The sequence below is a fragment of the Equus caballus genome, chromosome 15, assembly GCF_041296265.1.
Source record: "Equus caballus isolate H_3958 breed thoroughbred chromosome 15, TB-T2T, whole genome shotgun sequence".
NCBI lineage: Eukaryota > Metazoa > Chordata > Mammalia > Perissodactyla > Equidae > Equus > Equus caballus.
Genome location: NC_091698.1, coordinates 28,333,998 through 28,359,415, shown reverse-complemented (window position 1 = coordinate 28,359,415; position 25,418 = coordinate 28,333,998). Strand labels below are relative to the sequence as shown.

Sequence of the window (25,418 nt, the reverse complement as noted above, 5' to 3'; positions counted from 1 at the left end):
ACTTTCTGCTAACTTTGAGTTTACTTTGTCCTTCTTTATCTAGTTCCTTAGGTTGTAAAGTAAGGCTGTTGATTTGAGATCTCTCTTGTTTTGTAATGTGTTTCTAGCTATACATTCTCCCCCTTAGCACTGCTTTTGCTGCACCTCATAATTTTTGGTATGTTGTGTTTTAGGTTTACATTTATCTTTAAGTATCTTCTAATTTCCTTTTTTATTTATTTCTTTGACTCACTGATTCTTTAAAAGTGTATCATTTAATTTCCGCAATTTTATAAATTTTCCAGTTTTCCTTTTGTGAAGAAACTTCGTCTTGTTGTGGTCAGAGAAGATACATTGTATACTATCTGTCTCTTTAAATCTATTGAGACAATTTGTGGTCTGACATATGGTCTATCCTGGACAGTGTCCCTTCTGCACTCATTTGAGAAGAATGTGTATTCTGTTGTTGTTGGGTAGAATGTCCCGTATACGTCTGTTAGATCTGGCTGGCTTATTGTGTTGTTTAAGTCCTCTATTTCTTTACTTATCTTCTGTCTGGTTGTTCTAGCCATTATTGTGAGTGGGGCATTGAAGTCTTTCTCAAGTCTTCCCCTGGAAGTTGCAAGGCTTCATGATTCCAGAGTTCCCAAATAGTTACATCAGATGGATTCTACCACTACAGCTGTTGTCCAGGTGGGAAGACAGATTCCTGGTGCTTCCTACTGCTCCATCTTCCCAGAATCCTCTGACTGACAGCTGTACTTCTTAAGTGGAAACTTTGTCACCTTTGTAAATGGAAAAACAGCATCATTTAACATATATAGAAAGGAACTTTGAAAATAGATACCATGAACCCAAACAGCAGGATTACATTCCAGAAGATTCTGTGGCCAAACCAAGGTGTCCATCAGGGCCTGAGAAAGTGTGGAGATGTGGTCCCAATGACAGCATGAGGAGGATGAGATCTGCTGGCCCTCAGAGTACAGCCTCATCTGCAGCTCCCTGTGGAGTGGGGTGAATTGACTCTCCCTCCCTGAGGGCAGGGCTCCTGTCACTCCACATCTCCAATATGTAGCATTGTCAAGTTCTTTAAAGTTTCCCAATCCAAGGGATCTGAGATGGTATTTATAGGAGTTCTTTATATTTTCAAGTATTAGTCCTGTAACAGTTTTATTCTTTGCAAATATCTTTTCCCAGTCTGTGACTTCTGGGGCAGAAGTTTGTTGGTTTTTTAATGAAGTAGACTTTATCAAGCTTCTCTCTTATGGTTCACATTTTCTATGTCTTAAGAAAATCTCCCCTACACCAAGATCATGTTTTTTCTTTTCTCATGTAGGACTTCAATACCGATGGGATTGACATTTGTGTGTGATGAAGGTAGAGAACCAATTCCATTTTTTCATATGATGGATCATTGTCGCAGCAACATTCACTGAACTGTCCAGACTCCCCCACTGCCCTGGAATCTGCTTTTAGATGCCTGGGACATTTTGGACACATGCACAAGAAGTTGGTAGCAGCAGTTGCTTCCTGGGAGGTCAAGTGGGTGATTGGGGGAAAGAGGTAGAAAGAAAAATTATTTTTCCCCATAAACTATGTTGCACCTTTTGAGTTTTCTTTGAACTAATCAATAAAATAAAAAGAATGATTTATTTCAAACAATGCAAATTGGAATACTTTACTTACCATAATTTGATGCTACTTACAACCTGAAATCCCCTGTCTCAGGCACTCAGTTTGAGTGAGAGAGGGAGTGTAAGGAGTCAGTCACACCACTAAAAGAAGAGATTGGCTCAAGTAGGGCCCCTGGGGAACTGTCAGGCTACTCCCCACAGGCCAAGAACTGACTAAACAAATCCTCCCTGAATCTTTCTTGGTTGTTCATGTTCTCAACAAGCAAAAGACACCTGGCTCCCTGGACTTTCCAGGTAACTTGAAGACACCTCACGGAGCACCTCCTCAGTGACTTTGTTAGCACTGCTAAGGCTGGTATTCATAAATGATAAGTTTGGTACTAGAGTTTTCAGAGTTCTTAGTTCAATGTTTCCCTAAGAAATCTGTCGGGTGAGGAGTGTTAGGCTAAGGTGCCCACTGCTAGGTGTGCACACGACTTTTACAATTTTGAGAAAGGTCGTCATATCACAAGAGTCACCCTGAGTTTCTCATGAGTTAGTTGCTACTTCACCTGTATTAACTAAGATAGTCTTAGAGCAATTTATGCTTTCTTTTGTTGATTGCTTTGTTCCTGTGTCAATGTATCATTTCTACTTTGTTATGGTCTCTGTGGTCACCAAGTTTTTCCTGCATTGGAAAGCAGGAACCAGTCTGGTGGCTGGCCACCAAAAACTTTGCAACCTTTGGCTCAAAAGCCCACAGGGACCAGAAGGGAAGCCGGTTCTTAGCTCCTTGTTCTGGGTTCTGTCCGCCAGGGGCATTCAGCAGAGAAAGACAATGAGTCAGGTTTATTTTTATCAGTTGTGGTCTGATCAGAAGAGTCGACAGCATGGAGAAGAGAGCCCAGCTCTTGAGCAAGCAGGAGTGGAATCTGGGGCTCTGCACAGGGCAGGGGACGGGGTGGGACAAATGCATAAAAAGGGTGGTGGGGAGGGGCTGGCCCCGTGGCCGAGTGGTTAAGTCTGTGCACTCCGCTGCAGGCGGCCCAGTGTTTCGTTGGTTCGAATCCTGGGCACGGACATGGCACTGCTCATCAAACCATGCTAAGGCAGCGTCCCACATGCTACAACTAGAAGGACCCACAACGAAGAATATACAACTATGTACTGGGGGGCTTTGGGGAGAAAAAGGAAAAAATAAAATCTTAAAAAAAAAAATCTGATAAAAAAAAAGGGTGGTGGGGAAGTAGGGCGTGTGGAGCCCTAGGAAGCAGAAGTGAGAGTGAGGCTGGAAGGCGCCTCTCTCCTGCTCTAACCCAGGCCTGTGGACACCCATCAGGCAGCATGATTTACTCTCATCAGCTCCGCACCAAAGCCTGTATATCCATTGTCATCGTTCCAACCCTTCTCTCCTCACCCTCACCGCCCTGCTCCAAGCCTGAGGCCTCCCTGGTTGCAGCCACTGAGCAGCCTCCTTGCAGGTCTGGAGGAGCCTTCTAGAACTATGCTCAGGGTACTTCAAGCCCATGCTTGCACATTCTGATGGCCTCTCCTCCACAGTGCTGCCTGGTTCCCCCTGCCCACCCAGCCTCATCTCGGTTGTTGGGCTGTTCAGGTCTCTGCCCCCCTCCTCTCTACTCCTCAGACAGAGGAAGCCTGTCCCCACCTCAGGGCCTTGGTGCTCTCTCCACCCGGAACCCCTCTTCTTGGAGGACTCAGTCACATGGTCTCCTCTTAGAGAGACCTTCCCTGACACGCCCACCCAAGAAGCCCCTTCCTCCCCACATCACTTATTGTGTCCCCCTGATCACTTCTCATGGCACTTTCTTCTCTTGAGAATTGTCCAATGTTTACTTGTTTAATGAACGCTCACCCTCTGGAAGGCCTGCCTTGTCTTCCATCCTGGAATAACGCTGGCACAGAGAAGGCCCTCCACAAACAGCTGTTGGGTGAGTCAATGCATCTCATGGGGTAATGCGGTGAGATCCTTTGAGAGGCTGGAAGCCTGCCTAGTTCAGAAAGCACGGCTGGTCCTTTCATTCATACCGATGAGCATTGATCTGTGGTTAGCACTTGCTGCTGAGCTCTCTGGAGCCAGTGCCCATCACAGGGTCCTGGGATGGAGATGCTGGGTCTGTGAGCGGGGTCAGGTGGCACCATGTTCTGAATGATCTACAGTCTGGCTCATGATCTGTGCTGCTTACATGGGGCTGCCCCACTTTCTTGCATCTCTGATCAACATCATCATTTTCTCAATGCATATTTCCTCTCCCTTGGAGATCGGTCAGAATTCCCTCAGTGTGCACTCATTGTGCCCTAGAACTGATGTCTGTGTGATGCTCACAGGTCCCTGCATGGCAACCAGAACTTTTCTGCCCTTCTCTGTGCCTGTGCACTCACCTACCACCCTCTCTTCCACTTGATGCCTCTTGAGCTCAGACACCACCTTAGTAGCCCCCATACCTCTCCTTTCTGCACCCCCTAGGGCAGCTCCTTTGCAAGCCTCTCGATACACTTTATTCATCCAGGATTTTTTCTACATTAATTATTTATTAACCCCTGAAACAGACCTGGGAGCTTTTCAAGTACAGAACAATCTTCATCATCTTTCTATCTTTAAGACCTAGAGCATACATGTTTGATAAACCAGTGAATGACCGAGTCCATGAATGAGTCAGTGAGTGAATGAATGAGTGTGTGAATGAGTGAGTAAATGAATGACCTATCCTTTCTGGTTGACATGCGACCCACACGGTGGTGCTGACACAGGACTCACAGGGGACCGATGTGGGCTGGCAGCAAAGTTTCTCCTTTGGGGCTGACCTTGGAGGCAGCCTACCTACAACCATCCCCATCTTCCTTCTTCCTTGCTCAAGACCCAGATTTCCATCAGGTCCTGGGCCCCCATAAGCTCCATGGCACCTTTCCAGACCCAGTGCTTCCCAACCTTCCCTGAGTCAAAGAGCATTTGGTGCACTGGTGTTTTATAAAATTTAAAGATTCTTTGATGGTGAACACAACATGCTGACACTTGGACAGATGAAAAACATCTGGCAAGGGACAGAGGACAGGGGAGGCCGCCCCCTCCTGCAGGAGGAATACGTCAGAGGGCCCAGGGGTGGCTCCATCCTAGATCAAGGAGGCCTCCGTAGCTGTGCTGAGTTTGTGGGGTGCTGCTTTCACGACCCGAGGGCAGCTCGGTGCAGAGGGTCACAGGCTCAGGTCCGTGAGGGCCTCTGTGTGCAGGAGAGCCCGGGACGTGGTCAGCCATTGGTGCTCCACTGTGGGCAGATGGAGCTGAGAAGGACAGGCTCTGCATCAGAAGGCCAGGGGCAACTGCTGGGCAGCACAGGCTGCCCAGAGACCCCAGGAGCCCGAGGGGAGGCAGTGACCGCCTCTGCAGGGAAGGAGTTTCTAGAGCCCAGGCAGGAGAACCTGTTGATGGTCATCTGGAAGCTTCCAGAGCCTTTGGTTGGTGAGAGCCCCACGGAAGGAGGGCTGGTTTGTAAGGAGCAGCGCCAGTGAGATTAAGTAGAATTTGTCAATGAGGAATTGTTACCTCCAGAGGCCAAATGGACTAAAAAATACTGGATTGTGTCCTCAATGAAGCATTAAGTACAACTCCCTGGAGGAGGACGTCATCCCTGTAACGTCACAGCTGTGCTCCTGGGCAAAGGGGGTGCAGGTAAGATCTTGCCCAGAAGACTGTGCAGTGGCAGAGCCATGGGGGGACCCCTGGGTGGCCCAGAAAAGGTGCATCGTGTTCCTCTGGAGTGTTTTACAGTGTAGATTTTATGATTATTCAGGTCTGGGGAGGCCAACAGCTCAGTGTTCAGATGCCACTGAAAAGACAGCTTGCAGCTCACAGTCCCAGGAGGAGGGGCACGCCCCAGCACAGGGGTCACGTGGGGAGGCATCAAGGTCAGTGAGGGGGCAGAGGGAGCAGGAGCCTTGTTGTGGATTCGCAGGAAGGAACGGGCAGGGCAGGGCAAGCAGGCTGACGATGGGCCACTTTGAGTCACTTCCGCGGGCTCTGGGGCAAAGCGGTGGCCCTAGGTGTCCTGTCCCTGGCCCTGGGGATGAGGGAGAGGAATGCTGGCTTCTGGAGGGTGAGAGCCAGGCAGAGGAGGGGTGGGGCACGGGCTTTGGACTGAGTGGTTTGCAAGTGAGTCGTCTGTATCTCTAAGAATTGGCCCTGGGAGGGGCCGTCTCTCCTTATCAGCAAGACCTCAGATGCCAGGGCATCAAGAACACAGAAAATGAGAAAACACAGTTACTCCACAGGAGCAGGCAACCTGCAGCTGGGAGGCTACTGAAATAGGCTCTGAACAGCACACACCATCCAAATCCACAACAGCAGAGAAGTCACTGGCTGCTGACTCGATGGAGTCAGTGATTTCAACAACGGGTACTGGGCATGGGGGTCTGACTGGATGGACCACAGCGTGAAGGCTGCAATAATTCACCATGAGGGGCCACATATCTTTTCAGGGGTCAGAGCAGGCAAAGTTGGGCTGGCAATGGAGAATCAGCAGGAATAACCACCCAGTCATTCCTTAGAGCTTACATAAGAAGACTTAATCCTTCACGGCCTTGTTATAACTTACATAGGACCATGGTAACTGATATAGCTGGGGGTCCATGGGGTCGCATTTTGTCAAACCTACTTTTAAGTGCTAAAATCTTAATTTTATTATTCATTGTGTCAGAGCATCTGTGGGATATTTTAGGGCAATGGGACTATAACTACGTGTAATTTAGCCAAGGCTGCAATCAAAAGGAGACACACCTATCTTTTCTTTATCTTATATTTAGTTACCTCCTAAGATTATAGAGGTATCATGTTTAATTGTAATGGGGTCCCTAGATGTAACTATAATTTGAGCCCCGTGATTGATTAAGCTCATGGTAGTTTGTCAATTGGTGCATTTACACAAATGTTAAAGTTAATTTAGAATCTATGTAGCATAGGCAAAAAGCCAATGAGCACTCTTTTATTTTTTTTGTTACATAATATTTTAAAGCAAAGTTTAGATTTTCAATTGAGTCAGAGTATGGACTTTTGTTTCAATTTAATTTTACATATATGTATATATTAATATATAATTATGTACATATATAATGTTACCTCCTTCCCAACCCCACATCCAGGTTTCTTTTTTTTTTTTTTTTGGAAGGGAGTCTCCCAGCAGCCTAGAGCCCTGGTTTAGTCGCTCTTTCTGAAAACTGATGGTGCGGCCTTCTAGGAGGTTACTGGAAAAGGAGAGGGAGGGGCGTCCCCTCCCAGGGGTCCGGGTTTGCTCTGAGGAGAGAGAGCAGCCTCTCCTGGGACAGCACAGTCAGCCCCCATCTGAGGTCTCAGGCCCTTTGAATGTTGGCAGGCACCGGGGCACCATTTCTCTACCATAGAGGAGGCTAACCAATGCCTTCTTCCACAGGGGTCACCCGAGACACACCAGGGTTCTGTCCCAAAGAATAATAAAGACCAAACAACACCAAAGCAGTGCCCTAAAGTGGGCCTCACCTGACCTGGCATGCAGCCCCTGAGTTGGGACAATTAGCACCATCTGGAATATCCCCACACTGAGGAAACTGGGGTGAGGAGAGAGTGATGAGCACTGGCAGACACAGCAGCGGGCAACAAGGCCAACGGATGCTCTGTGCCAAGCCCCTCTCCATGGTCTGGACCAATTAACAAACCAAGAGCAGTCTCCCCATGAGGCCATCCAGGAGCCAGAGGTCACGGCCACGCCATCCTGTCACAGCACCAATTGTTCCATGAGATCTAAAGGTTCCTCTGGTGGGGGACAAAATACAAAGACCCTCAGAGGAAAGGCAGGCTCCTTGTCACTTACAGCTCCAACAAGGGCCAGCTGCCAGGCAGGGCCACACAGGGGCTTGCCCCGGGACAGGGGACAGGCAGCTGGAGCTGTAGGGGCAGCCTGTGTGTGGCAAGTGCACCAGGAGGAGGTGAGCGGCAGGGGCTGTGGGAGGCAGGCTTCCCAGCAACCAGGGGTCAGGGAAGGTTCCCAGAGGAGGCTGGATCGGCCTGTCTGAATGATCCCCTGGGCCATAAGGGGGCAGACACCTGCTGCTCAGGGATAAACAGGAGCCATGCCTGGTCCCTTGATAAGGAGGCTGGTTGGGCAGAGGCCTCAGCCACAGGCAGAGCAGGGAGGGGAAGGTGCGGTCATACCAGTCAGTCCTCCCGTTTCACCAGACCTCAAGGTGGCACATGACATTGGGCCTTAGTTTTAGGCCTCACAACACAGAGGGGTGCTCTGCACCATGGCGTTTTCATGTCCTTGGATATTACTGTGTGAAGATATGATGCTTGGAGCTGTGGCAGCCTCCATGAGATGATGAGGAAAAGCCATGGAAATAACAGATAGGCTGAGCCAGGACCTGACTGGGGCTGAGCTACAGAATTAATTCACCCTGCAGGCACCACGCTTTCAGGATGTGAGATCCAGCACTAGATTCCTTAGAGTCTGAGCCACTTTGGTTGGGGATTCTGTTCCCTGCACTCAGAAGCAGCCTGATTCATTGTCCACACTGCAGGATTCTGTGCATTTCAGGGACCGAGAAAAGGGCTTGCTCTGACAGCTGTGATCTGAGCCAATTAATCACAATGAATTAGGGATCGATAAAGGAGGTTTTCATTTGATCGGCAGCCATAATCAGAACACAGGTGGCTAATCTCTCAAAAAAACCATCTTCAGGGATCACAGAATCTCGAGTCAGTTAGATAGGGACATTGGGCAGTAAGGAGGGTTCAGAAATGTCAGGCTTCAGGGAGGATGGACTCCGGGCTCCTTCACTGTTCTTTTCTTCTGTCAGTGATGAAGAATATCTTGTAGGTGTGTTTCCCACCCGTGGTCAGCCTGTTCCTGAAGAGAAACTCATAGAACAAAGTTTTAATTTATCAAGCTATAGGGGAGTACATATGTAAGCTGAGGCCATAAATGAGGAAAACGTGAATTATTTTCGAATACGTGCAGAGCAGCAAGTAGGCACACACAGGGGCTGGGGCCATTTAGTGTAACAAGATGGCCTCACTTATGTTCACTGACATTAACTCTACTTAGAGCAGCTGTGGGTCCCTCTGTATCTCTCTGTGTGTCTCTGATGTGCCGTTTATACAAAGTCCCACAAGCCCCCAGTCTCCTGGAGTGTACTGGGGCACAGGGCCCCGGGGCCGCCCAGCCCTGGAGAGGCCGGGTGCAGTCCCAGGCAGGACGCCCACCTCTGACTTGGAGTCAGCGAGGCTGAGGGCAGTCACGGGCCAGCCTGGCAGTGGGGGAGGTCAGAGTCAGTGACTCACTGAACCAGACCAGGGGAAGCTGGAGGAGAGGGGACTGTCCCCTCTGCTGTGGTCACTACCTGAGGGTCTGAGGAGAAGGTCCAAGTGTTGACCACCATGAGGTCAAGGTGTTGGGACCAAGGCCCTGAGGCCTGGGCCACAGGGGGCTCTGCACCCAGGAGGAAGGGAGCCCCTGGGAGGGTGAGGCCCTGGCAGCCTGTCCCAGGGCCAGAGAACACTCCCCGGTGGGCTGGGCGCTGTTGGGGGCTGTCCCTTGCAGCCCATGACTTCTAGGCAAGGTCGTTGGTGCAAGGAGCTGTGTGCCAGGTTTCCTGTTGGTGGCTAGAGCCACGTCCCAGGTCCCTTCTGAGAGTTAGAGAGTGGGAGTGGCCATTTATTGGCCTTGTATTAAGTGCGAAGGGCTTTTTAGCCATGATCTCCAATCTTCACAACCATCCTTATTCACAAAGAAAGTGATGCTCAGAGAGGACAAGTGACTTCCTTAAGCTCACACACCAAGCAAGTGGGGAGCCTGATTTGTCCCAGATCTGGCCTGGAATGCAGAGTCTGCTCTTCCTTCTGGCCATCAGCCTGGGTATCCAAAGCCTTGGGCAGTCGCTACAGTTGCCAGCGTGGTGATGAGGACAGGTGGGGATGTTACTTCATCCCTGAGCTTCATCTGTAGAGTGGATCCCTCATCTGTAAAGTGGGGGTGGTCCTGCTGTCATTAGAGTTGACAGGGATGTGTGTGGGGCCTGGCACAGAGCAGCCCTTGACCACTGCGTGACTGGCCTCCTGCTGGACCGCCTCCTTTAAAATTTACCTCCATCCACTAAAGGAAAGTGAGGAGATGGAGCTATGATGGCAGCATGGAGTCAAGCCCTAGGCCTTCGAGAAGATCATGGGTGACCCCATCATCTCGTCTCCCCCACTGCAAAGCCAAGGTGCAGAGCCCCTTGTCCTCACAGCCCCCAGTGTGCTGGGAGCTGAAGTTACACAGGCCACTGTGCACACACAGGGGTGGGGCTGCCAACATGCTCCAGGGTTTATTGGCTGGCAAGAGACCTTGGAATTTAATCTTTGTTTTCATCACTCTGCAGCCAGAACAGGACTGGTCAACACTGGTCCCTGTTGGTCACTGGGCACCTCTAATCCTCCGTCCAAGGCTGATTGGTAGGTTTGGAGCCTGGTGAGCCCATGGCAGGACTCACTGACTGACTGGGGAGAGAGCTGGGCCCCGAGCTCTGCAGGCTCCCACAGCATAGGATGGAGTGGACGTGGGAAGGCCCACTCTAACTCCTGGAGCCTGGAGTGGAGGGCGTGGTGGCTGTGGGGTGAGGACAGAGGGGGTCTAAGGAATGGGTCCTTGGTGGGTGCTGTGAGGCCTGCTTGGCGCTGGGTGACAGAGCATGAGTTAAGTCCACTTCTGTCACCTGGAAGCTGAGGCAACTCACTTCACTCCCCCAGCCTCAGCCTCCTCCTTGTGAAGCAGGTGCACTCATGGTCCCTCCCCTTGGGATCCTTAGGGATTCACTGAGTCTTTCCTGTGTCGAGTGTATCCCATCTGAGCAGCTAACAAAGGAGAGCCTCAGGCACTAGTTATCACCCAGAATCCTCCCCATCTCTCCCTGCACTGTGCATCCACCCAGCCTGCATTCCCACCCCTGGGCCTTCCCCCTGTCCTGGTCCAGGACGGCCGCTTCCTCCCCACCCTCAAATCCTGCCCCTCCCACAAGCTCCTCCATCAGCCTTCCAGCCCGCAGGAGCCTCAGGCACAGAGTGGGACACTCATCTGAGACACCACTTTGCCCACAGTGGGAGGAAAGGCAGCAGCGTGCAGTGAGAAGACCATCTCCTGACAGAAGGAAGCCCTTGTGTGGCCCTGTCTCCTGGCCTACTGTGTCCTGGATGTGCTCCTGCTGTCTGTCCTCCAGGCCTTTGCTCAGCATGGTCTCCCCCTGCCATGTGCACTCCCTCGACACTCATCCTCCATGGAGCCTGCAGCTGCCGAGGTGCTATGGGCTGAACTGTGTTCCCCCAGGTTCCCAGGGGGAAGCCCTCACCCCACTGTGATGGTAGCTCGAGGGGGCCTTGGGAGGTGATTAGGTTTAGAAGAGGACATAAGAGTGGGGCCCCATGATGGGATTAATGTCCTTATAAGAAGAAAAGAGAGACCAGAGCTCCCTCTCTCCACCACGTAAGGACAGAGGGACAAGGCAGCTGTCTGCAAGCCAGGAAAAGAGCCCTCACCAAGGACAGAATCTGCTGGCACCGTGATCCTGGACATCCCAGCCTCCAGAACTGTGAGAAATGAATGTCTGCTGTTGAAGCCCCCAATCACTGGTGTTGTTACGGCAGCCTGAGCTGACTCACACACAAGGGGAGAGTCTCCACCCTTGATTCCAGCTGTAAACCCACCACGTCCACTAAGAGCCACCAAGTGTCCTGGGCAGCAGCCACTGCACTGAAGCTGATGGAGACGAGCCCACACCAGCTCTATCAGGAAGTCTGCAGGAACGCCCACTGTAAGGACAGGAAACGGGGGCACAGAAAGATGGAGTCACTCGCCTGAAGTCACACAGCCAGAAAGCCCGGATTTGCACCTGTTCTGCTGGGCTCCAGAGTCCATGGTCTTAACCACAGTGCTGGATTCTGCCCCAACCCAGAAAACACACCTCTGGGTCTCAGTAATTCAAATTTAGAATTGTTATTTATACACTCACAGTTTGCAAAATTTACATAAAACTTAGCTACTTGAGCCCAATACTAGGGTCCCCTCCCTGGGCCATGGAAGGGCCTGGAACCTGAGGCTTCACAGCTTCACAGCCAAGTCCTCCCCTGTCCTGGTCTAGGCCAGCAAACCTTACAAACAACTGAAGAGCAGATTGATTAAATAATAGGATACATGATGGATTTTGAAATTACTGCCTAGATAATGGAAATTTAGAGCAATATATAAAAACTGCGGCTCCTAGAGAGAAATCAGGTCTTACTTGGACCAAACTTCCCCTGTTTTGATCACGGCTCCTTCTTCTTTTCATTGTTTTTAGTCCGTTTCTCTGCCCACAGGGCTTGGGCTTTGGGGTCACTGTGGTCCCTCTCCAGCCCCCCAGGAGGCCTCCTCCATGGCCCCTGTCATCGTCCCTGAGGGAGGGTTGGTGCAGGACCCGTCAGGCAGAGCTTCCTCCACTTTACAGTTTAACACCCAACCCACCAGACTCACAAACTCAACACCTAGTGTTACTGAAGCATTAATTTCAGCCAACACATTTTTAAATTTTACATATTTTATCTTACATATTTAGCAATCATTTTAAAGGTGACTTTATTTCTTTGTTTTTAAATTTACGTCCTTTTAATCTGATTTCATTAACTATCATTATTCAATTCATCCTCAACCTAATTAATGTGCACAACTGAGGATATTTGGAAACACCATGATCAGAGAACAGAAGTGGAAATATCTTAGGGAGAAGTACACTATATGGCTGATACTATATTGATTATTAAAAATATTTGAGTGCTATGTCTTTTTAATGGCTTTATTGAAGTATAAACTGCACATTTTTAAAATTTTGGTCCTAGTAGTTTATAACCTTGTGAAATTTCAGTTGTACATTATTATTTGTTAATCGCCATATAGAGGTGCCCCTTCATCTCTTGTGCCCAACCACCAACCTTCTTCCCCTCTGGTAACCACTAAACTGTTCTCTTTGTCCATGTGTTTGTTTGTCTTCCACAAATGAGTGAAATCATATGGTGTTTGTCTTTCTCTGTCTGGCTTATTTCGCTTAACATAATACTCTCAAGCTCCATCCGTGTCATTGCAAATGGGACAATTTTGTCTTTTTTATGGCTGAGTAGTATTCCATAGTATGTATATATATATATATATATATATATATATATATATATATATACACCACATCTTATTTATCCATTCATCACTTGTTGGGCACTTGGGTTGCTTCCACTTCTTGGCTATCGTGAATAATGCTTCAATGAACATAGGGGTGCATACGTCTCTTTGTATTGTTAATTTCAAGTTCTTTGGATAAATACCCAGTAGTGGGAGAGCTGGATCATATGGTATTTCTAATAGCACATATTTTACGTGTAGGATTTGATGAAAATTTTGACATAAATATGTGCCTGTGAAACCAGCACGACAATCAAGACAATGAACATATTCATCAGCTCTAAAATCATCCCCCCCATCACTGATAACTGATCTGCTTTCTGTCACTGTTGCATAGTCTACACTTTCTATAATCTTATGTAAATGGAATCTTAGAGTAGATATTATTTTGGAGGTTGGTCTGACTTCTTTCACTCTGCATAATTATTTTGAGATTTATCCATATTGCTACATGTATCAATAGTTGTTCCTTTTGATTGCTGGGAAGTATCCACTGTAAGAACATACCACACTCTGATTACCCATTTACCTGTTATTAGACATGGGGTTGTTTCCATGTTTTGTCTATGGCAACTAAAACTGCTACAAATGTTTGTATATAAGTCTTTGTGTGGACCTGTTTTTGTTTCTCTTGGGTAAATATCTAGAGTGGCATAGCTGGGTGGTACAGTAGGTGCATGTCTAACTTTTTAAGGAACTGCTAACCTTTTTCCAAAGTGTTTTTACCACTTTACATTCCCCAGCAGATGTGACAGCTCCAGATGCTCCACATAGCACCCTCGCTTGGTATAGTCCGTCGTTTCAAAACTTAGCCCTTCTAGCGGGTATAGAGTGCTGTCTGATTGTGGTTTTAATTTGCATTTCTAATGCTTAATGATGTTAAGTATCTTTTCTTGTGCTCATTTGCCAAGATAGATTCTTTGGTGAAGTGTTTGTTGAAATCTTTTGCCCATTTTTTATTGGGTCATTTGTCTTCTTTTAATTGAATTGTAGAGCTTCTTTATAGGATAGGATGCAAGTCTTTTGCTGGATATATGTTTTGCAAATATTTTCTCCCAGTTTGTGCTTTGCCTTTTGATTTCATTTCATTTTGAGGAGCAAAAGTTTAAAATTTTTTTAATTGAGTTAATGATAGGTTACAATCTTGTGAAATTTCAATTGTACATTAATATTTGTCAGTCGTGTTGTAGGTGCACCCCTTCACCCTTTGTGCCCACCCCCCACCCCACCTTCCCCCCCCCCCGCCCCCCCCCGGTAGCCACTAATCTGTTCTCTTTGTCCACATTTTTAAATTCCTCATATGAGTGGAGTCATACGGAGATTATCTTTCTCTAACTGGCTTATTTCACTTAACATAATTCCCTCAAGGTCCATCCATGTTGTTGCAAATGGGATGATTTTGTTCTGTTTTACAGCTGAGTAGTAGTCTATTGTATGTATATACCACATCTTCTTTATCCAATCATCTGTTGATGGGCACTTAGGTTGCTTCCACGTCTTGGCTATTGTAAATAATGCTGCAATGAACATTGAGATGCATAGGACTTCTGGAATTGCTGACTTCAAGCTCTTTGGATAGATACCCAGTAGTGGGATAGCTGGGTCTTATGGTAGTTCTGTTTTTAATTTTTTGAGGAATCTCCATACTGTTTTCCATAGTGGCTGCACCAGTTTGCATTCCCACCAAGCAGTGTATGAGGGTTTCTTTTTCTCCACAACCTCTCCAACATTTGTTACTATTAGTTTTAGATATTTTTGTCATTCTAATGAGTGGAAGGTGATATCTTAGTGTAGTTTTGATTTGCATTTCCCTGATGATCAGCGATGATGAGCATCTTTTCATGTGCCTGTTGGCCATCAGTATATCTTCTTTGGAGAAATGTCCATTCATGTCTCCAGCCCATTTTTTGATCAGGTTGTTTGATTTTTTTGTTGTTGAGTTGTGAGACTTCTTTATATATTACGGATATTAAGCCTTTGTCAGATATATGACTTGCAAATATTTTTTCCCAGTTAGTGGGGTTTTTTTTGTTTCAATCCTGTTTTCATTTGCCTTGAAGAAGCTCTTTAGTCTATTGAAGTCCCATTTGTTTATTCTTTCTATTGTTTCCCTTCTCTAGAAGACATGGTGTCTGAAAACATCCTTTTAATACTGATGTCAAAGAGTGTACAGCCTACGTTTTCTTCTAGAAGCCTTATGGTTTCAGGTCTCACCTTTAGGTCTTTGATCCATTTTGAGTTTATTTTGGTGAATGGTGAGAAAGAATGGTCAATTTTCATTCTTTTACATATGGCATTCCAGTTTTCCCAGCACCATTTGTTGAGAAGACTTTCTTTTCTCCATTGTATGCCCTCAGCTCCTTTGTCAAAGATAAGCTCTCCATAGATGTGTGGTTTTATTTCTGGGCTTTCAGTTCTGTTCCATTGATCTGTGCACCTGTTTTTGTACCAGTGCCATGCTGTTTTGATTACTGTAGCTTTGTGGTATGTTTTGAAGTCAGGGATTGTGATGCCTCCCGTTTTGTTCTTTTTTCTCAGGATTGCTTTAGCAATTCGGGGTCTTTTGTTGCCCCATATGAATTTTAAGATTCTTTGTTCTAATTCTGTAAAGAACGTCATTGGGATTCTGATTGGGATAGTGTTGAATCTGTAGATTGCTTTAGGTAGAATGGACATTTTAATTATGTTTATTCTTCCAATCCATGTACATGGAAGGGTGCCCTTATTTCTTGATAATTAAATTCCCTTAAGCCTTTAAAGTTGTACTTACAAATGCAATAATTTCTTTTTCCTTTTAAGAATTCCAATTATTTGATTTATATAAACCTTTCTGAGTATTTAAATTACTCATAGAAGTAATAAATTAAATTTTGAAATACTGTGTGTTTAAGTTCTCTGAAATATTGTAATACTGCTGATAAATTTAGAATGCTTTAGCTTAAAACGACAAACCTCAATTGACACATTTTAAACTAATCAAAACTTTTAGTCTACGAGGCCAAATTCTTTTAAACTTTACATCTAGAATGTGAAACATGTACAAATTTACATGCAACATTATTATCAAAGGTTTAATTCTCAAACAATTCTGTACTCCATTCTAGACCCTCCTGGGCCCTGGTTGCACAGACAAGGCAGAGCGAAGACAGCAGAGCAGAGGGAAGGCTGGAGCAATGGCGCTGGCAGAGGTGACCAGCAGGGCTGAGGGGCCGGCAGCCCTGGGTCAGGCCTGGCTAGTGGGAGGAGCAAGGCAGCCACGGCTCGTCCCTGCCCAGGAGGGGAGACTGGTTCCCTCTCAGGCGCCACACTGCTTTCCAGGCGGTGGCCACAGAACCAGGGGCCTCAAGCCAAGCTGGAGGGCTGTCATCGCCCCTGCCTCGCAGGGATTCTGGGATCTGCCCTGTGGAAACTGCAGTGTGAACCTACAGGAACATGGAAAGATGTTCCAATCCGCTACACTGAAGGGCGTGTGCAGTGTGAGCCCATTTACCCTCCCACGTGTGCAGCAGGTGTTCCCATGGAAACGTCAGTGGAGGCACCCACACTTCACAGAAGGGGCTGGACATCTGGGGCACAGCAGGAGGAGGGGCCAAGTGTGACCCACCCGAGCCCAGAAGCCAGGTTCTCGACTGGACCATCTGAGGATGTAGAGGATGCTGGGGCGCAGGTGCGCAGCTGTGCAGGAGGAAGATGCTGTGGAACAGAGACCAGAGCGCTGCTCAGAGGGGGACCATCTTTACGTGAGTGTGCACAGCACCATGACGTCACAAGTATGAATGTGCGTTTGCTGGTGGATGAACCTCAGAGAGGGCCTTGGAGGTGGGACTGCAACAGCGCTGCTTTAGGAAACATCAATTTTGTCTTTTCTAAGAACCAGCTCTTTTTTCATTGATTTTTTCTCGTTTTTTTTAGTCTCTATTTCATTTATTTCTGCTTTGATTTTTATTATTTCCTTCCTTCTACTGATTTTGAGCTTTGTTCTTTTTCTAGCTCCTTTAGGTGAATTTTTAGATTTTTTATTTGAGATTTTTCTGTTTGTTGAGGTAGGCCTACATTCCTATAAACTTCCCTCTTAGAACCACTTTTGCTGTATCCCATAAATTTTGGCATGTTATATTTTCCACTTTCATTTGTCTCCAGGTATTTTTTGATTTCTCCTTTGATATCTTTGTTGGCCCAATCATTGTTCAGTAACGTTTTGATTGATCTCTACATATTTGTGGCTTTTCTGATTTTCTTCCTGTGGTTGATTTCTAGTTTCATACTGTTGTGGTCAGAAAATATGCTTGGTATTATTTCAATCTTCTTAAATTTATTAAGACTTGTTTTGTGGCCTAATATGTGATCAATCCTGGAGACTGTTCCATGTGCATTTAAAAATAATGTGTATTCTGTGGTTTTTGGATGGAATGTTCTGCATATATCCACTAAGTCCCTCTGGTCTAATGTGTCATTTAAGGCTAATATTTCCTTGTTGATCTTGCGTTTCGATGATCTATCCATTGGTGTAAGTAGAATGGTAAAGTCCACTACTATTGTTGTGCTACTTCTGTTTCATGTTTTATGTCTGCTAATAATTGCTTTGTATATTTAGGCGCTCCTTTGTTGGGTGCACAGATATTTACAAGTGTTATATCTTCCTGTTGGATTGTCTCCTTATTCATTATGTAATGCCCTTCTCTGTCTCTTGTTGCAGTTTTTGTTTTAAAGTCTATTTTGTCTGATATCAGTATTGCTACCCTAGCTTTCTCTTCATTGCCATTTGCATGGAGTATATCTTTCCATCCCTTCACTTTCAGTTTGTGAGTGTCTTTAGGTCTGAAGTGTGTCTCTTGTATGCAGCGTATACATGTGTCAGTCTTTTATCCAGTCAGCCACTCTATGTCTTCTGATCGGAGTATTTAGTCCATTGACATTTAAAGTAGCTATGGAAAAGGACGTACTTATTACCATTGTGTTACTTTTTTTCTGGGTGTTTTAGTAGCTCTTCTCTTTTCTGTTCTTCTCTTGCTCTCTTCTTTTGTGGTTTGATGGCTCTCTTTAGTACTATGTTTGGGTTCCTTTCTCTTAAGTGTTTTGTATATTTATCATAGGTTTCTAGTTTGTGATTACCATGAGATTTATATATAGTAACCTAGGAATATAGCAACCTATATTATGTTTATGATCTCTTAAGTTTGGCTCCTTACTAAAAACTCTACTCTTTTACTCCCCTCCTCCCACATTTTATGTTTTTGATATCACATTTAACCTCTTTTTTGTGCATGTGTATCCATTACCCTCTTATCATGGAAATAGATAATTTTAGTACTGTTGTCTTTTGACCTTCCTATTAGCTTCATAGGTTGTTGATCTTCTGACTTTACTGTATATTTGCCTTTACCAGTGATATTATTGGTGTAGCCACAGATTGTAATGTTCCATAGCCATTAAAGAATTATGGAAAATCACTTACAAAATAATACTAAATTTAAAAAGAATTTAAGACAATATAATACAAACCCAAACTTTGTTTTTTTTTAAAAGTATGTTATATTCAAAGAAAAGACTGGAAGATATGCCATAAAAAGGGTAATAATGTTTACTCTGATTAGTAGGGTTGTCAATCATTTAAATCTTCTGTATAATTTTCTGTAAAGTTTCCGCAGTGAACGTCTGTTTTTTGAATGTATACATGAATAGTTAAGGGAAAGAAAACTGGAAAATTGTCCACTTAACCCATATTGGCACTTTCAAAACAAGTACTAGGTCTAGACAGTATTTGCCAAAGGATACCAATCTGAAGTTGCTTTTGTATCTTTCTAGATTTCTGTATTCATATATCACCATATATCTTTTAAAAATTGACACAAAGGAATCCTGTCATATCCATAATTTAGCCCCTTGCTTTTTGTGCTTAGTATTATACCGAGATCTTCCTTACCAGTATAAGAGATTTCCCCCTCATTCTTTGCACTAACTGCATAATACTCCATTGTGTGAATAAACATAATTTTTGTAACTTTTTCCTTATTGCTGAATATTTGCATTGTTTCCAATTTTTTACCATTTATAAAAAATAGTGAGCTTCTTGTATATCTAATTTGTTGTACTTTTGCAAGTATATCAATAGGGGAAATTTGTTGCTGAAATTGCTGCCTCAAAGTTCTGTGCATTTTAAATGTTGATGAGTATTGGCAGATTGCCCTCCCAAATGTTGCATCAGTTTATCTTCATCCATACCACCACTTCCTTGGGGCCCAGGACACAATCAAATGTTAATGATTGTCAATATGATATGGGAAACATATCTCTTAGTTCTGATTTGCATTCATTTAATTATGTGTTTGGACACAATTTCATACATCTATTGGCTGTTATTATTTCCTTTTTGAGATCTGTTAGTTCATGTTTTACCAATGTTTCTATTGGGCTATTGTTCTTCCTTATTGATGGTATAAACTCTTTGTAAGTTAAGGACGTTCACCCTTTGTGTGTCATATTTGACTTAGTTTTAAATTTTTTTCTACACATTTTTAAATTCACAGAAGTTTTAACCCTCTATATAGCGAGTTTATCACTCTTTTTATCACTTCTGGGTTAGTGTTTTGCTTAGAAAGCCTTCATTTGAAGCTTATAAATATGTTCACCCATATTTTCCTTCAGGACTTACATGGTTTAATGTTTTGTTTCAACTGAGAACTGGAATCCTGAGCCCTTTTTGTCCCAGGTTCTCAGGTGTCTTGCGTAACTCATGGAGCAGTATCCTCTTATGTTACTTTCCTGTGTATAATTTAAACATAAAAATACATCCTTCAAAATAAATAATTAATGATGACAGCAAGTAATGGAAGCATTTCTGTTAACTTGTGATAAAACCTCATTTCACGGGGTTGGGCATTCACAAACAGGAATCGTTGATTTTATTTCCTAGTTAATTGAAGTCTGAATTGCATTTGAAAGTTCCAGTGAAACTGTGGTTTTACTCTATAACAGTGTATGTTTTTTCCCAACCTTCCTGGTTATTTTAATCTATTTTCCAAAATGTTCAAAACCATCTACTTTATTAATTTAGAGCATGGTTAGTTTTTTTTTATTGAGCATACTTAATTTTATCTAGAGATTTATAAAGGTAATCTAACCTTGGATTTCACAGATGCTTCCAAATGTAATGTTTCCCAAATGCCCCAACACAGAGAAGCAGACCTCCGTAGCCTCCTGCTCTGTCATTCGTTTTGCACAGCAGCTTTTCTGTGGGCAGAAGAAAAATGAAGTGCGATGAAATATTGTAGAAGCTCAAACTTAAAATGTGAAAGACATTATGTGCCAAATTCATGTGCCTTGTCATATTTTTGCTTTTTCTCTTACAGGTTTTGCCATTGGGAAAGCCACTGAACACATGGATGCTTTCAGAAAAGTAGGTACATTTTTCCTGTGTTGACAGTAAAAGATCAATAAGCCATGTGCTAGTCACCATCAGAACCACACACAAAAAAAAAGAACTCTCCCCTGAGGTTCACTGTCAAAGGTCACTTATCCCATAAAAAGCTGTTTAGAAGTGCCTGTATTCTTTTGCATCATTTTTATCAGATTTGTGATTGTGACAAGATTATGAGACAACTGGGAAAGTTTGAAAACTGACAGAGTGTTGAAAGATACTAAGGAATTATTCCTAATTTTCTCAGGTGTGATAGTGATACGGGGCTTGTGATTTCTTTTAGTAAATCCTTAGCTTTTAGAAGTATATAATGAAATTTTTGTGTTTGAAATTTTCCATAACAAAATATTTTATGAAAGCTATTTTTTGAAATTTCTGAGAAATTGTGAACTCCAACAATAAATTTAAGAAAAATATTTCCCTTCTTTCAAGCAAAGAACAAAGCAGTTCACTATCTGCATTATATAGAACGATACAAAGACCACACAAATGAGTGTTAGTCGTTTCTTTTAAAATTCGCAGGATTACACTTGTTTCATTATGGGAGGCAGTGTATCTCTACAGGTGTCTTTGTGTTTCTCTGCTTGTTGCTACGTTCTTAAAAATCAATATATAAAGTGTAGAAACAAACTTTCTCTCCCGAGAAGGTTAGTAATAAGTGACATCAGAGTCTGTCGCTCATCCTCGGCCAGTGTGTGCTGTCTGCTTGGGGTGGTATTAGCTGCGCTGTGATATTTGGAAGGGCATTAATACTACACACCCAATCCTTCTTGTGTTTATGTGTTTACCATCCAGTATTCCACGATATTTCTTTAACATTTAAAAGGATGCATATCAAGATGATGAAACAACCCAGAGATAAGTAAAAAAAAAATTCTTATAATCTGTTGAAGATAAAGCAGAGAAATCTCACACCCATCCTGTCCTCTAATTTTGCTCACCTTTGCTAGAACTCGTTTAGAAAATACCAGAGTCGAAAGGCCTAAACTAGATTGAAGCAGGCTGAAGCTCTCAGGGAAATAAAATTAGCCAACCTACCCAGGCTCCCATGAGCACAGGCATGTTCCAGGGGTAGTTCCAGGTGGAAAGAGCAGAGCATGAAGAGGAAATAGCCACTGAGTGAGTAGCTGGGCTTGGATGAGCGGGAACCTTAGTTCCTGCAGAGAACTAAGACGGTTCTGTTCTTAGAGCTCATTCGGTTCCAGTCATGACTCTCATCATTGGGGACTGATGGAATGTCTCTGTGAGCCAGGTGCTGCGCCAAGCTGTGTGGATGCAGAGAGGGACCTTCCTCCTCTCCTGTGAGGGAGCAGGCGGGAGGGCAGGCAGTGCCCAGAGTCCCGGGGCTGTGGCGGTCGTGCCCAGTGGACTCCGAGTGTAGAATTCTTGAACATTCTGATTTGTGTTTCGCCTGTGGTTCCACAGTAAAAATATCGTCTAACTCTAGGTATATCTTTAAAAGTTTGCATCAGAAGATAAAACATTATATCTAAAATTTTTATTTGAAAGTTTCCACTATAGCTCTGCTAGAGCTAAGGCATGGAAATAAATTTTTTTATTGAGGTCATAATAGTGTACATCAATGTGAGATTTCAGTTGTACATTATTTCTTGACTGTCACCACATAAGTGCTCCCCTTCACCCCCTGTGCCCCCCACACCTCCCTTCCCCTGGTAACCACTGAACTGTTTTCTTTGTCCCAGTATTTGTTGATATTCCACATATGAGTGAAATCATCTGGTATTTGTCTTTCTCAGACTGCCTTATTTCACTTAGTGTAATTCCCTCTAGGTCCTTCCATGTTATTACAAATGGGATGAATTTGTCTTTTCTTATGGCTGAGTAGTATTCCATTGTATATGTATACCATATCTTCTTTATCCAGTAATCAGTCGATGGGCACTTGGGTTACTTCCACATCTTGGCTATTGTGAATAGTGCTGCAATGAATGTAGGGGTGCATATGTTACTTTGGATTGTTGATTTCAAATTGTTTGGATAGATACCCAGTAGTGGGATAGCTGAGTCATATGGTAGTTCTATTTTTAGTTTTTTGAGGAGTCTCCATACTGTTTCCATAGAGGTTGCACCAGTTTGCATTCACCAGCAGTGTGTGAGGGTTCCCTTCTCTCCACACCCTGTCCAACGTTTGTTATTTTTAGTCTTAATGATTACAGCCATTTTAACAGGCATAAGGTGGTATCTTAGTGTAGTTTTGATTTGCATTTCCCTGATGATTAGTGATGTTGAACAACTTTTCATGTGTTTATTGGCCATCTGTATATCTTCTTTGGAAAAATGTCTGTTCATCTCCTCTGCCCACTTTTTGATTGGGTTGTTTGCTTTCTTATTGTTCAGCTGTGTGAGTTCCTTATATATTATGGAGATTGGAGATTAACCCCTTGTCAGATATATGATTTGCAAATATTTTCTCCCAATTGATGGGTTGTCTCTTTGTTTTGATCCTAGTTTCTTTTGCCTTGCAAAAGAAATTCCCACTTGTTTATTTTTTCTTTTGTTTCCCTTGTCTGAGAGGACATGGTATTTGAAAAGATCCTTTTTAGTTTGATGTCAAAGAGTGTACTACCAATATTATCTTCCAAGAGTTTTAAAGTTTCAGGACATATCTTCAAATTTTGATCCATTTTGAGTTTATTTATTTATTTTGAGGAAGATTAGCTCTGAGCTAACTGCTGCTAATCCTCCTCTTTTTGCTCAGGAAGGCTGGCCCTGAGCTAACAATCGTGCCCATCTTCCTCTACTTTTTACATGTGGGATGCCTACCACAGCATGGCTTGCCAAGTGGTGCCATGTCCGCACCCGGGACCCAAACCCACAAACCCCAGGCCGCCAAAGCGGAACATGCACACTTAACGGCTGCGCCACCAGGCCGGCCCCTTGAGTTTATTTTTGTGAGGTAGTGGTCTACCTTCATTCTTTTGCATGTGGCTGTCCAGTTTTCCCAACACCATTTACTGAAGAGACTATCTTTTCTCCATTGTATATTCTTGGCACCTTTGTCGAAGATTAGCTGTCCGAAGATGTGTGGTTTTATTTCTGGGCTTTCAGTTCTGTTCCATTGATCTGTGTGCCTGGTTTTGTACCAGTACCATGCCATTTTGGTCACTATGGCTTTGTAGTACATTTTGAAGTCAGGGATTGTGATCCCTCCAGCTTTGTTCTTTTTTCTCAGGATTGCCTTAGCAATTTGGGTCTTTGATTGCCCTATATGAATTTTAGTATTCTTTGCTCTATTTCTGTGAAGAATATCATTGGGATTCTGATAGGGATTGTATTGAATCTGTAGATTGCTTTCGGAATATGGACATTTTAACTATGTTTATTCTTCCAATCCATGAGCAAGGAATCTCTTTCCATTTCTTTAAGTCATTAACAATTTCTCTCAGCAACGTCTTATAGTTTTCATTGTATAAGTCCTTCACCTTCTTGATTAAATTTATTCCTAGGTACTTTATTTTGTCAGTTGCAATTGCAAATGGAATTATATTCTTGAGTTCTCTTTCTGAAAGTTTGTTATTGGAGTATAGAAAAGCAACTGATTTTTGTAAGTTGGCTCTGTACCCTGCAACTTTCCTGTAGTTGTTAATTATTTCTATTAGTTTTCCAATGGATTTTTTGGTGTTTTCTATGTATAAGATTATGTCATCTGCAAACAACAAGAGTTTCACTTCTTCACTCCCTATTTGGATTCATTTTATTCCTTTCTCTTGCCTAATTGCTCTGGCCAAAACCTCCAGTACTATGTTGAATAAGAGTGGTGATAGAGGGCATCCTTGTCTCATGACTATTCTCAGGGGGATGGTACACAGTTTTTGCCCATTGAGTATGATGTTGCCTGTGGGTTTGTCATATATGGCCTTTATCATGTTGAGGTAATTTCCTTCTATCCCCATTTTGTTAAGTTTTTATCATAAATGGCTGTTGGATCTTGTCAAATGCTTGCTCTGCATCTATTGAGATGATCATGTGGTTTTTATTCCTCAATTTTTTTTTTTTTTTGAGGAAGATTAGCCCTGAGCTCACTACTGCCAATCCTCCTCTTTTAGCTGAGGAAGACTGGCCCTGAGCTAACATCCATGCTCATCTTCCTCTACTTTATACGTGGGATGCCTACCACAGCATGACTTTTGCCAAGCGGTGCCATGTCCACACCCAGGATCTGAAACGGCAAGCCCTAGGTCACCAAGAAGCAGAATGTGCCCACTTAATTGCTGCGCCACTGGGCCGACCCCATATTCCTCAATTTGTTCATGTGGTGTATCACATTGATTGATTTGCAGATGTTGAACCATCCCTGAGTCCCTGGTATGAATCCCACTTGATCATGATGTATGATCCTTTTGATGTATTGCTGAATTCGGGTTGCCAAAATTTTGTTGAGAATTTTTGCATCTATGTTCATCAGCGATATTGGCCTGTAGTTCTCCTTTTTTGTGCTGTCCTTGTCAGGCTTTGGTATCAGAGTGAAGTTGGCCTCGTACAATGTTAGGAAGTGTTCCATCTTCCCTAATTTTTTGGAATACCTTGAAAAGGATGGGTATTAAATCCTCTCTGAAACTTTGGTAGAATTCCCCAGGAAAGCCATACGCTCCTGGAGTTTTATTCTTTGGGATGCTTCTCATTGCTGTTTCAATCTCTTTCCTTGTGATTGTTTTGTTCAGATCATCTGTTTCTTCTTGATTCAGCTTTGGGAGATTGTAAGAGTCTAAGAATTTATCCATTTCCTCTAGGTTATCCATTCTGTTGGCATATAGTTTTTCATAGTATTCTCTTATAATCCAGTTTATTTCTGTGGAGTCTGTTGTTATTTCTCCTCTTTCATTTCTGATTTTGTTTATTTGAGCTTTCTCTCGTTTTTCTTTGCAAGTCTGGCTAGGGGTTTGTCAATTTTATTTATCTTCGCAGAGAACCAGCTCTTTGTTTCATTGATCCTTTCTACTGCCTTTTTTCTTTGAACAGCATTTATTTCTGCTCTGATTTTTATTATTTCTCTCTTTCTGCTGACTTTGGGCTTTGTTTGCTCTTGCTTTTCTTTCTTTCTTTGTTTTTCTTTGAGGAAGATTAGCCCTGAGCTAACATCTGTTGCCAATCCTCCTCTTTTGGCTGAGGAAGCCCAGCCCTGAGCTAACATTCGTGCCCAAACTCCTCTACTTTTATATGTGGGAC

General features: G+C 43.9%; 1 protein-coding gene across 3 annotated transcripts in view; it reads right to left on the bottom strand.

Moving 5' to 3' along the window:
* Positions 1–10,939: 10,939 nt before the first annotated feature.
* MRPS5 (mitochondrial ribosomal protein S5) overlaps positions 10,940–25,418 on the bottom strand; it is a 48,213-nt gene continuing 33,734 nt past the window's right edge. For 2 of the 3 annotated variants that reach the window (XM_070236146.1, XM_070236147.1), the window contains exons 12-13: positions 19,936–20,044; positions 10,940–11,418 (exon numbers count right to left, since the gene is read on the bottom strand). In XM_070236146.1, coding sequence (XP_070092247.1) covers positions 10,955–11,418; positions 19,936–20,044 — 573 coding nt within the window. In that variant the 3' untranslated portion in view covers positions 10,940–10,954. Of the gene's footprint in view, positions 11,419–19,855; positions 20,045–25,418 lie in introns of those variants that run through there. The other variant, XM_023618689.2, reaches the window with a different exon arrangement.